We start from the raw sequence: 13,231 nt of genomic DNA, 5'->3' as shown, positions 1-13,231 counted from the left end.
CTAAGCGTTAAGTATAAAGTAGGATTGGCCAATGGTACCCCAGAAACTGTTTCAAATATCAGATGGATATATCCGTTAGGAACCATCCTTATCCTCTATCCTTGTTTCCGCAGTATAGGAACTCGGCATAATAATAGTAATGGATTAGTAATCCTGTAACCAAATCTATAGTCAAGGTAATGAGAAGCAAGTAGTTATCAAGAGTTTCTATGTTAAGCCCTTGGCAATTCAAGGAAGACTCATGGTAAGGACTGCCTGAGCACTTGTTGAATCTGGTATTTAATACCAAAGCTTCGAGTAGGGAAAACTCGTATAAGGCAAACAACGGTCGCAATGCTAGAGATGCGACAAATGTTATCGGTGCATAGAGAGTAAACCTCAATATCAAGGGAGTTAATCTCCAAATCGGTAATTATCGCAGCCATTGGAAAGGCTGGGAGAAGAGCCATGAAAAGGATCGAGGAACTGAATGTTGTTTGCTGTTTGCTCTAAAACACATGTCGCTGCTCATGAGAAGAACCTTATTCGCGCTTCAAATGCGAAGAATGAACTCAGCAAAACCATAAATGGCAAGGAGCCCATTCTTTTGGATGTACTTAAAAGTACTTCGTCTCGGGGAAGTCCAGAGACTTCAATGAGTAAAAAGGGGCCATCGATTGCAGGAAATTAATTGAGGAAGTAGAAACCATTAGGTGTATCAGTGGTTAAGTTGAAGAGAGCACTGTAAGGTATGCGTCACAGCCATTTGATGGTAATACCCTTAATTAATGAGGACATTAATGAAGTCCACAAGAAAGATTCTCTTATACACTATGGGATGGACCAAGTGTTAAGGACCTTATTAGAAATATCTATTATTCGCATCGAAATGGAAGAAGATGGAATAAGAATTTTCTGACTCTCACCACAAAAGTTAGGCTGTCGACAGTATGTCGCAGATTTTAATTCATTGGCTGAGATAGTACCCTATTCCTATCACCCAAAGCCTAAGCTTAATGCAATAGTTATTTGTGGTTAGCACCGGCGATAAGAGGGCACATTAAGGTTCAAAGCCTGCTTGTCATAAATCCATTATGGATCTACCTCAGCTACTCGCGTTATATGGATCTAGAAATAACCAGTCAAAGCTAAGACTGCCCCGAAAATTGTTAAAGATTCTGCAGCTGAGTTTGAAAGGATTAAGAATAGAGGCGTTTTAACCCTCCCGATAAATGATTAGAGGCAGTTCGCATTAATAATGATATTAGATAAATCCCCTATTGTGATTTTTAGTACTGAGAATTTCGTTTGGGTTCAGGTACTGATAAGTTTCTCATAAAACCATAAGCTTAGCAAACTTTTAGAAAATATCCCGTAAGAACCCCAGATATTAAGTGTAAGGTAAAACTTACAAGCAAGATCGTAAGAACCATTCCTTCTGTTCCCATCAGAAACCTTCAGCCGTAAAATTTTTGAAGTACCTTCTCTATAAAGGAGGTGCGTCGGCATATACAGTTGATATCTCCTTGATCTCAATCGATTACGAATACCAGATAGTATGATAAAAGCGCCATATGGGGATTTGTGTATCTTAACATGTTCCATAGATTGCTTCCATGCCTGATTAGTATGGAGGTTTAATGCATGGGACCACGAAGATATCCCGATGGTCATATGGTACTAAAGTCAACTAATGGTATTCAAGGATGATATCCAGAATGGAATTTGCCAAAGTAAATGTTCCAGATTAAGGAATTCCTGGACTTGTGACATAAATGTGTCAGTTATCTGACACAGAAAATGATGGATGAACTGGAGCCTGAGATTTGGAAAATCTCTGTAATCTCCTTGTATCTTGATTATCTTCTTCTAAGATTACCTTGTTTACCTCCTGAGAGGCAAGTAGAATTAAGATTTCTATATCCCATTTAGGGTTGTATCTTTATGAATCCCCAAGTCGGCTAGTACCATCATTGGATAATTCGAAACCCCAATTAAGTAAGTTTTAAAATAAAGGATTCATATAGCCTAACTCGATATCCTGAAGAAATCGGTATCGTTAATTAAGAAAGACGGTTCATTTTGCTTATGCATGAAATACCGCAACCCAAAATAGGCAACAATTAAGAATTTCCATCAGCTGCCCAGGATCGTCGATTGTTCGACTAACTATGAGAATTAACTATCCCTTAAGATTTGTTTTAAGCAGTGATTAGAATAACCATCTCACCTTAAGATCAACTTTTCTATAATAGTTGTTATATAAGTATCAAGGCTGCTCCTTGGGGGACTTTGTATAGATGAGATGTTGACCATCTATGATTAGACAGAAAATCGATGAGTCCAATCCTAAGGACCTGAAAGTTGCCTTGGAAACAACGAATAAGATCGAGCAAATCCATAACCATCTATAAGTTGCCAGTATTCGGCAGAGAATTAAGGATTCATGGAAATAGCAAACCTCCTAAGTTCTTGTTAAGAAATAAAGTTCAGCAAAAGATATCACCCTGGAAAGGTGTGCCAATCTGTTAATTGTCAGGCTAGTAAGCTCTGAATATATGAAATCATTCGAAGTGATCGAATATATCAAGATCAAATAACTTATGAGCTAAAACTCATTTAAGGAGCTTAGTGGAGCTCGCAATGTATTACACCCTAAGGGTTAAAGGATATGTTTCGCCAATAAGTCAAGAAGCACTATCACATAACGGTTGGAAGACTTGTGATATAATGATAAACCCGTATCGAATGCGGATCCAAGACGCAAAGATTTTCACTTCGATGTAGGTGATAAAGTGTTGCTTAAAGTATCGCCCTGGAAAAGGGGTGATGCGATTGGGTAAGAAAGGCAAGCTAAGCCCGAGATATATAGGACCTTTCGAGATTGTCGAACGTGTCGGGTCAGTCGCTTATAAGTTAAACTTGCCTGAAGAGCTTAGCGCTATTCATAATGTGTTCCACATCTGTAATTTGAAGAAGTGTTTCGCTAACGAATCACTGGTTATACCGCGTACAGATATACACATAGATGAGAGTTTGAAATTCGTGGAAAAATCTTGGTCGATTGAGGATCGACAGGTGAAGAAGCTTCAAAGGAAGCATGTGCCTATTGTTAAGGTCAAGTGGGATGCCCGTAGAGGTCCCGAATATACGTGGGAAGTGGAATCCACGATGAAAGAGAAATATCCTCATTTGTTTCAGTAAATCTCGAGGTCGAGATTTCTTTTAAGGGGGTGAGGATGTAACACCTCGAAAATTTTCGTCCAATAATGTATTGACACGTGTCATAGACTTTGCATAAGCGAAAACAAACTTTAGAGGGACTAAAGTTGACAAACGGTGAAAACTATGGAACGTAAGGGTCCAAAGTGTCAACAATGGATAAATAGACTCTATAATAACCCTACATAATGTTTATAACCTTAAACGGATGGATCATAGATCATACGAAGCGGAAATTGCACGAAAGGGAGGAATTACAAACTATAGGGGCTAAAAGTGTCAACATGTTGAATTTATACCTCTGAGTGAACTTTTGGCAGACCCGAAGCTTTGTAATGCTAAAATATACTCACTAGAATATGTGGTAAAAATTTCATGAAGTTTCGTTATCGTATGAGAAAGTTATGGCCAAAACCGTACTTGAGGGGTTAAAAGCGTCTACGTCGAATTTCATGGCTTTTCGGGTGAGCGCAAAGTTATCCGAGGACATTACCATGTTGGTAAATGTCCCAAGGTTCTTAAAATTGAGGGTTTACGAGTCAAAATAAATAGCCGAAACCTCGCGTGTAAAGACAGGGACCAAAGCTGCCATTTTTAATCAAAGTTTGGCAGCCCCAGGTGCAGAATTCGCGATCAGCTGCTGTTGAGTCCGAATTTTGAGTGTTTGACAGCTATTATCACCTCCCTTATGCACCAATGGATGGACATGCAAGTATAGACACTTGTAGACTCCTTACAACATCTGATTTCCTTTATAAATCAGATCAAAAGCTCACATTTTGGGCACTTGTGTTGTAACAAAGAACACCCACAACTTGCAAGAACTCACAAGACTTTTCCAGGAACAATCTGATCGACAAGGCAGCCTCCAAGTGCTTTCTAAACTTCACTAGGACCTTTGTAAGCATTCGTATCATCCTCTAATCCGTTCTAGCATAGATTATTAGTTAAAAGTCAAACCGTTGTTCATATAGTTTGACTTTTCGATTAAACGAGTTTGGCTCTGTCATTTCTCAAATTGAAACCACTTATAAGTTGGTATTTATGTGGGAAACAAACCCTCAAAAGGGTATTCTCTGATTCCCACTCTAAGCATGCTATTTGTCGAGTCAAAGATGTTCTTAAAAAGTCAACAGAAATCGTTTTTGCGAAATACAGCGTAAATGGTAATGTAGATGACATGCAATCAGTTTGATCATCAAAAATAACTTATAATGAATATAAGAATGTGTTTTATCATAATCAACTCGACAATCTTTAGTATAAACTCGGATCGGAACCGAAAGTCCTATAAAACGACTTTTTCGTTGACTCTCGATTCGGATCCGTGCATGCATGTTTGAGATCTGTATTAGAGTTTATTTTTGAGCCATTTTTATTTAGTTTAACTTTCTGGAATTTTTACATCTTGAGTCTATGCTTAACCAATTCATATGCATGTTTCCGATTATGCTTAAAAGTTGACTATTTTGCCCTTTTTGATATAAAACGTGATTTTTGGAAAAGTGAAAGAGTAGAAATCTTTATTATTAATTTATAAACTTGCACCGAAAATTTGAGATCAATTGGTGGTCCAGATTTTGAGTTATGGCCGATAGCGTAAAACTATATCTTTATGTTAAATAAACGGGCGTATAACCTATTTCAGGCCACGTTTTGATATAAAACTTTTTACCCACTGATGTTATATAATATTCTGGGATTTTTGAAGATTTTTATTTTTGGCTGATCGGATCATACGTCGCTAAGTCGATTCGGTTAATGCCGGTTTTGACCGTTTAAGCCATAAAATGAGTTTTATACATTCTTTTGACCCCAAACCTTTTTCTACTAATTTTATTTATTAAATAAATTATTTTGAGCATTCTGGAAATATAAAAATCTCAGCTTTCTTTTAAAAACCCGGAAACGGCTCTAAATCGCATTTTTAAGCGTTTTTAGCGCATAGTAAGCGTTATACTCATATTAAATATATAAGACTCATACCTACTGATGTATTTAGCATATTTTCATATAATAACAGTAAGTATAAGATTTCGAACTCAGATTTCCAGTTTTGACATTTTTAGCCCTTGTGAAATTACTAAAATACCCCTACGGTGCATAGTTTGATTTTAAATGAAAAGTTTTGTATATGGGTTATACCCTACTGTTATAATATGTCAAATTAAGTATATTTACTGTATAAATCAGACCTGTAACTCAGATTTCCAATTTAACTCTTTTATAATCTTTTAAATGACCAAAATGCCCTTATAAGGCATAAATTGAATTTAAATTCATTCGGGGCATAATAGGACATAACTTACTGATATTATATCATATTTAAAGCATATTATCTCAGGGAACTTGCATATGACTCATTTGGCCACCCGTAACGCTCTTTAGCGCTCGGTTCGGTTTACGTAACTAGTTTGCGTAAATTGACCGAAACGGGTCAAACGTTATCATTTTTATCTCAAAATACAGAATGTATTTAGTATACCCATATTATGCAAGTATTCAAACTTGCCGGGTCTAAATCACATTCTATCCGGTCTTTCGCTTAATCGTGCGCTTGTACCGTATCATCCTTAAAACTAACCGGTCTAAGCTTGGGCTTAAATAAAAGACCCGTTAGGAATCTAATAGGTTATTATAAACCTTTGTTCCAGAATAGGAGGCCCAGTAAAAGCTATCTACACTTACCAATTGTGATTCATACTTACTCAGGTAAATACATTTTGACTTATTTTCCCTATACGGGCTTGGGGTACGGTATATAGAATACCGCTTGATCGAGCGTTCAATTCTTGCACCCCTGGTATGCAATTGGAATAGTTTGTCCGACTCGTTTAAACAGTCTTGTTTTACTTTAAGCATTTGGGGGGTTATTGACCGTGTCCCGGATATCCTTGGCATTATCTTACGAGATGGCCACGACCAGAGCACGGGGTGTAGGCGTACACCCGTCGTGTATAACTCTTTAATGTGGTGTGTCTACTAATCTTTAACCCGGACAGAAGATCCCGGGCTACCAAACGTACGAGTAGCATGTAATTCGTTCACAAGTTTATACTGCATAATTATCCCAAGTTATAAAAATGTTTTATGCCATGTGCATTTAAATCAATTTTCAATCATTTTCAAAATGAGTCAGTTAACTTGTATTTACCAGTGTAAACTGACGTATTTTCCCAAAAGGTTAAGTGCAGGTACTACACGTACTAGGCTGGCTGTCTCCTAGAGCGTTCACAATAGTCTCGCAAGCTCGGACGACAATAACTGTTGAACAATTATCTTATTTTATTTGATCCGCCTGTGGATCCGTTTCAACTACATATGATATTTATTATTACATTTTAATTAAAGTTGAAATGTATCTATTTCTGCTTCCGCTGTGCATTATTATATTGTGTTGTTTGTCTATGACGATGCCAACCACGTCACCTTACTCCACACCGGGCCCAGCGGTGACACGTGGAGATCGGGGTGTGACAACTGCTCAGCAAGAGCCAGGAAGTTTGTTTATCATAAGAACAAACACGAATAAGAAACTTCATTTGTTTAATAAACAGACTAACATGAACATGTGCATCATTCGTTCATTTATGTTCGTGATTTTCGATAACATGTTCGTTCATTTGTGTCTGATAGTTCACTAGCGTTTTTTGTTTTTATATATTTTATTTCAAAATACCTCAAAGATCCCACTAATAAAATATTTAATGAATATTAGTGTTCATTCCTGTTCATCAACTCTTGTTTGTGTTCGTTTGTCTTCATTTATGTTCATGAATGTTGTTCAATCCTAAAATAAACGAACATGAACATAAAATCTTGTTTGTTAAGTGTTTATAAACAATTTGCTTTTTAATGGAAATTCTATCATACTCCTTCAAATGAACCGAACAAACACAAAGAATCAGTTTGTTTTAAAAAAAATATAATATATTTTTTTGAACTCCAAGGAACGACATACCAACTATCATGACATCGGGCACTGTGGCCAAGGTCAACTATTCGACAAACCCGACCTTCACCCGTCCGAAGGCACGACAGTGAAATAACCGGTAAAACCTCGTCTTTCATCCAAGACGAACCGGTGCCACCCGTATTCCCCCTTTACCTAGATGCCGTAGAAAATAATGCGGAGAGCGAGAGTGGGAGTCGTCGAATCACTTTGTTTTAAAAAAATATACTATAATACCAACAAATTAAAATTACAAAAAAGGAAAATAAGAAAGAAAAGGGCGAGCCCTAATTTGTTGAAGATCGCCGCTCACAACTACCAAACCGATCTCTTTTCATCCCTCCGGTTCCATTCAGGTGACTTCTTCTTTTCTTCCACCTATACGTATACATATATATGTATATCTTTTATATAGAACTTCAATTCTATCAACTGCTAAAATCTATGTGAATCACATCAGCTTAGTTTTTCAATCAAATCGACATAGACAAATCATTTTGTTCGTAAAATTTGTATTAACATTCTTTAATTTTAGGAGTAAGATTGTGCTATTGTTGTACAGTAGATACCTGAAAGCATCTGTTATATGTGTTTATGATCGATCATATTTAGGGTTTCAAACGAACCAAACGTTCGGCAAACAGTTCGTGAACCGTTCGGCGGGAAGTTCGTTTGTGTTTGTTCGTTTATTAAACAAACGAACACGAACAAGAAATTTCGTTCGTTTAGTTAAATGAACAAACATGAACAGAGGTCGTGTTCGTTCATTTATGTTCGTGAACGTTCGGTAACGTGTTCGCTTGTGTTCGATAGTTCATTTGTGTTTTTAGTTTTTATATATATTTAAATACTTCAAAATTCTGACAAATTATATATCTAATAAGTGTCGGTGTATTATATTTTCTGTTCATGAACGATTGTTTGTGTTCGTTTGGTTCCATTTATGTTCATGAACATTAGTTTGTTCTCATTTGTGTTTGTCGACGTTCGTTGCCTAAAATTAACAAACAAACACAAACAAACACGAACAAGTTCATTTCCTTAACAAACGAACACGAACATAAAATCTCGTTCGATAAGTGTTCGTGAACGGTTCGCGAACACATATATTTCTTAACAAATGAACACGAACAAGGTCTTGTTCGTGTTCGTTCGGTTCGTTTGCAGCCGTATTCATATTAGTGTAGTAGAGTATAACTTTTAGGTCAGTCAGTATATATGATTTGGATCTTAGTTTCTGAAACTAATTATATATACTTTTGAACATAGAACGATATGAATCTGCTGAAAATTGAAATATTGCTAACTCTATTCAACTCGTTTGGTAATCGGAATCAATTTTAAAATGAATTTAGAAACAAGGAAACGAGAAGTAAGAAGACTAAAACCGCAAGATTTAGGAGTGACCGAGTGAGCATTGTTGTCAATTGCGAGTTGCAGTCAATAGCGACAACCTACCTATCATAGTTTTCAGTAGTGGCTATAGCGATCGCTATAGCGCGCTACGTAGCGAAGCGATGTAGTGTCGCTATTAGGGTTATAGACTTATAGCGACTGATAGCGAGAATAGCGACAATTAAATGATTTTTTTTCATATAAATAGCAATTAAATATAGCCATAAAATAGCTGGATTATAGGTTTTTGTTAAATATACATGTAAAATAGCACATATAGCAGGGCATTTTGATATAATATACATATAATTTTTTTCTAGTGTCGCTATTTATAAAATAGTCGCCCGCTATTTATCACTATTCTCCGTGTAGCATATAGGTACCTTATCGCTATTCGCCATTAACAACTATGCTACCTATATGCTACATAGCGATAGCGATGATATATCGCCCGCTATTTTATGTTTTAGCGATAAAGTAGAGAAACATAAAAATACATGTTATCGAGCAGTGGAGATGAGGAAAATACATGTTATAAGACCAAACATGAGGTATTGAGGAGTGGAGATGAGAAAAAAATGAAAAAGAATAAAACAAATAAAAACGTTGCTACTTATCGCTATATACTGTATGGCGACATATGACCTATGCGCTAACTGCTAAGTAGCGCGCTATTGACAACTATGCAAGTGAGACTTATGGTCATTTACTCATGTGAAATGAGATGCTAATTAAGGGTCAACTTGCTCGTTCTAGACCTTGTTGAACACTATGGTGGTTCTTTTCGGCTTTAGGAGCTTTAGACACTTGTTTCTTGATTGAGTGACCTTTTTACTACTTGTATTTAATTGGCTCGTTGTTTTTGCTTTTGTGTATCGTCTTATTGCTATTGCTCGATTATTATTGCCTCATAAACGTAGGCTAATTGTTACTGGTTTGATCATATAGGTACCACTTGATTGTTGTTACCAAATTGCTACTGCCTTTTTGTGACGACCTTATCATTATAGACTTGCTCTAGTTCTATGTAGTTAATATTCCGATATATCAACCGATATATCAGTGATATATCGGTTATCGGTCCCTTGCCGAGATAGCGGTACAAAATATTGGTCAGAATATCGGTAGCGATAATATCAGCGATATTGTCCGATATTTGACCGATATAGGACCGATATTTGATCGATAAATCACCGATTTTCCCGATATCAATACCATTCTTCTTATTTCTACCGTTCATTTTTCTTCTTATTGTTGCTATTAGTGTTTTAAGTCTTAATTGTTTGTTGTTACTGTTAAATGCTAGTGTTTTAAGTCTTAGTCAGTTCTTACTTGTTACAATTGTTAGTGTTAAATTGCTATATATATAAATTTAGCATGATATTAAAAATACCTATATCCCACCGCGATAACCGATATCTCAAATATCGGTCCTTGACCGATATCCGATATTTTACCGCATTAACTGCTTAGCTCTAGTTTAGTAAGTTACTTTGGGTATGCAACCTATTAAGTATAAACTTCTTTTTTTGGGGGGGGGGGGGGTACTATAGACCTGCCATGGTGGCATAGTCATCAACTCCCCATTCACCATTGATCGGTACATGTGGGTCTGCATGCAGTGTGGCAACACGTTTTTATCTGGAGGAACATGACAGACGAGCGTTTTTGCTATCATTTTTGGATTGCCGTACCCCATTGTTCCAACTTTATTAAAATTTGAAACATTTAAATATCAAGGACACGTTTTAGCTTTATTTTCTTTTCGTTAGGTTTATAAAGACCAATACTGTTATTGATTAGATTTTTTTTTTTTAAACAAACTTTTGTAGCAGACTTTATTTTGCAAGGTTATGTTTTACATTGTGCTTTCTTATTCGAGAATCGCTAAATTTAAAATCTTTTTGCATGAATATTGTTTCAGCTGTATATTATTTATTAAGCTTTATTTTACGTGATTTAATATATTATTTATTAAGCTTTATTTTACGTGATTTAAGGTGGTCGGAAGACATAAGATGAGTGGTTTCAAAGCGTACAAAGCATGCGTCCCGATAGCATGGAGTCCCAATCTATACATAACCTTGGTTAGGGGAATTCCAGGAACCAGGAGACTTCACAGACGCACTTTAGAAGCATTGCGCTTAGGAAAGTGCAATCGCACTGTCATGAGATGGAACACTCCTACTGTTAGAGGAATGCTCCAACAGGTTCTCAAAACCTGCAGTTTTTTTTTTTTTTTTTTTTGGAGTGAATTTCATGAATTGTCCTTTATCTTTATACCAATTTTCAGGCGCTGTCCTTTATGTTTAAAATTGACGAGTTTTGTCCTTTATGTTTTCATATCATACACGTTTTGTCCTTTATGTTTTCATATCATACACGTTTTGTCCTTTAGGCCTAACCCAGTTAGTTTTTTCAGTTAAATTTGGTCATATGCTTTGCACATGAGGGCATTTTTGTCAATTCAAAGGTAAGTTCAACGACAGATTTACAGCTCAAAGCTTCTGCAATCTTTGAATTGACAAAAATGTCCTCATGTGCAAAACACATGACCAAATATTTAACTGAAAAAACTAACTGGGTTAGGCCTAAAGGACAAAACGTGTATGATATGAAAACATAAAGGACAAAACTCGTCAAGTTTAAACCTATGTTGTCAAAGACGCAAGGCGCAGGCGAGGCGCATCGGCCTCGCCCGGAGCCTAGGCGCAAGGCGCAAAAAAAGCATGGGCTTTTTTAAGAAAAGCGCACATAGAGAAAAAAATATAAAAAATATGTTATGCTTTGAAAATAAATAAGATTCCACATATAAAATTAAAAAAACTATTATATATGCCATTTAAGACCATGTAGCTAATAGTCGGTTTCATTTTTTTCAGTTTTCCTGCTTATCCACTGCGCCTCAGCACCGTTTTTGCGCCTAGGCGCGCGCCTTTTTGCGCCTCAGCAGCGCTTTTTTCAAAAAAACCCATTTTTGCGCCTAGGCTACCACCAGGCGCTATAGGTGCGCCTCGCTGCGCCCGGGCGCCTAGGCGCGCGCTTTTTGCGCTTTTGACAACATAGGTTTAAACATAAAGGACAGCGCCTGAAAATGGTTATAAAGATAAAGGACAATCCCTGAAATTCACTCTTTTTTTTTTTGGGAATTAATAGGTTTAGGTTAATCATCTAACTTCCAATGGTTTACTTAGGTTAAAAGGTTGGTTGTCATTGAGACCGAAGAAATGTTTAAGGCACGTAAAGAAAACGAAGCAAAGCATCGTGCCATTCGTCCGCCGTTGGTTGTGAGCCATCTTCCCGCTCCTGCAAGTGTTCCACCTCAACAGGCAGCCTAATATTCTATGTTTTATGTAAGGAATTAGCCAGTTTTATTGCCATTTAGGGTACATGGTTGAGTTTTAAATGCAAGTAGAAAATTTACATGGTTCATCCTTGGTTTTAAAATGCGCGCATAATGCGTGATGCGCCCGATGCACTAATGAGAGTGCATCGCAACAGCTGATGCGATGCGTTTACGTGATGCGAGAATATTGCGCGCATTTCGCATAATGCGCTCTGATGCACGCAACATTGTTTCTTATGCTTTTTTTTTCCAGATTTTATGAACTGTGTTCGGTTTTTTCCATAATTAACATCTTAGTATGCTTGATTTGAACCAAAAAACACAACTCTTATCTTCTAATTACGTCAGTTGTTTTACTTTAAGTATGTTTTTATAAGTTTTTATGTATAAATAATTTTTAACTATTTTTTTATAAAGAACGCATCACATACGTGATGCGCTCGCATCGCGCATCACGCATCAGATTTTTGGACTAAACGCATCGGAGCGCATCTAGCAATTTAAAACCAAGGGCTCATCTTGTTCTTGTGATTGACATTTATCCTTTTTTCTATTAATCCATGTAGGATGTTTTTGAGTATCCGACGTTTATTCAGAGCTGATGTGTCAAGGGCAGTTCGATTTAGTTGAGGTACGCCTAAATCATAATTTAGAGAAAAAACTGATTTTGTTTTTATTTATTCTGTGGGCATATTTGTAAACGCCAAGACTAAAAAATATGAGGTAGTTTGATATTAAATGTGCTTCGCCTAACATAGAGAAGGTCAGCTCGTTCACATTTTTGTGGTCGTAATATTTTTTTTTGAACATTTAAAAGAATTAGCCGTCTCGGGCCAATCTTATATTAGAGGTGCAAATTAAGCATGTATGAAATCATTGTTTATATCACAACTTCATCTGAAATTTTCTAGAGAGCTCTGGGTTTTAAAAAGTGCGTATAGGCACTAAGGCGCAGGCCTTAGCGGCTAGCGCCTCATGTCACCTGAGGCGCCTTTTCCACAGAGCGCAAGAAAAACACAATTTTTGGGTTTTTTGGGGGTCAGAAGCGCACGCCTTGTGTACTGTGGGTCTGTCGGTGTTGTTATGTTGTCTTTATGCATCAACGTGTTGTAAAATAGGTTTTTTTGGCTCGTCCATGTAGGTAAAATCACATATAAACCATAGTTATTAAAAGCCATTGCCTCTTGCGCCTAGGCCCAATTCCTAGCGAGGCAAGGCAATTGCGCCTTAAGTCAAGGCAGTTGCGCTTTGATTCTCCAGGTGATGGTTCACGCACAAATTCTGGCGAGATTCCTAGATTCTTGAGAGTTTTCGGCCAAATTCTCTAAATTCTGGCA

General features: G+C 36.9%; 1 protein-coding gene across 1 annotated transcript; it reads left to right on the top strand.

Annotated features, from left to right (window-relative positions):
* Positions 1-7,390: 7,390 nt before the first annotated feature.
* Positions 7,391-12,762, top strand: LOC110938139 (50S ribosomal protein L30). The gene is made up of 4 exons (XM_022180610.1): positions 7,391-7,509; positions 10,549-10,758; positions 11,743-11,901; positions 12,461-12,762. Exons 2-3 carry the CDS (start codon positions 10,567-10,569, stop codon positions 11,884-11,886), a joined length of 336 nt encoding a protein of 111 aa, XP_022036302.1. The 5' UTR covers positions 7,391-7,509; positions 10,549-10,566; the 3' UTR covers positions 11,887-11,901; positions 12,461-12,762.
* Positions 12,763-13,231: the final 469 nt, after the last annotated feature.

This window comes from Helianthus annuus, chromosome 4 (genome assembly GCF_002127325.2).
Source record: "Helianthus annuus cultivar XRQ/B chromosome 4, HanXRQr2.0-SUNRISE, whole genome shotgun sequence".
Lineage (NCBI taxonomy): Eukaryota > Viridiplantae > Streptophyta > Magnoliopsida > Asterales > Asteraceae > Helianthus > Helianthus annuus.
Note: the sequence above shows the minus strand (reverse complement) of the source record. Positions and strands in the feature narration are given on the sequence as shown.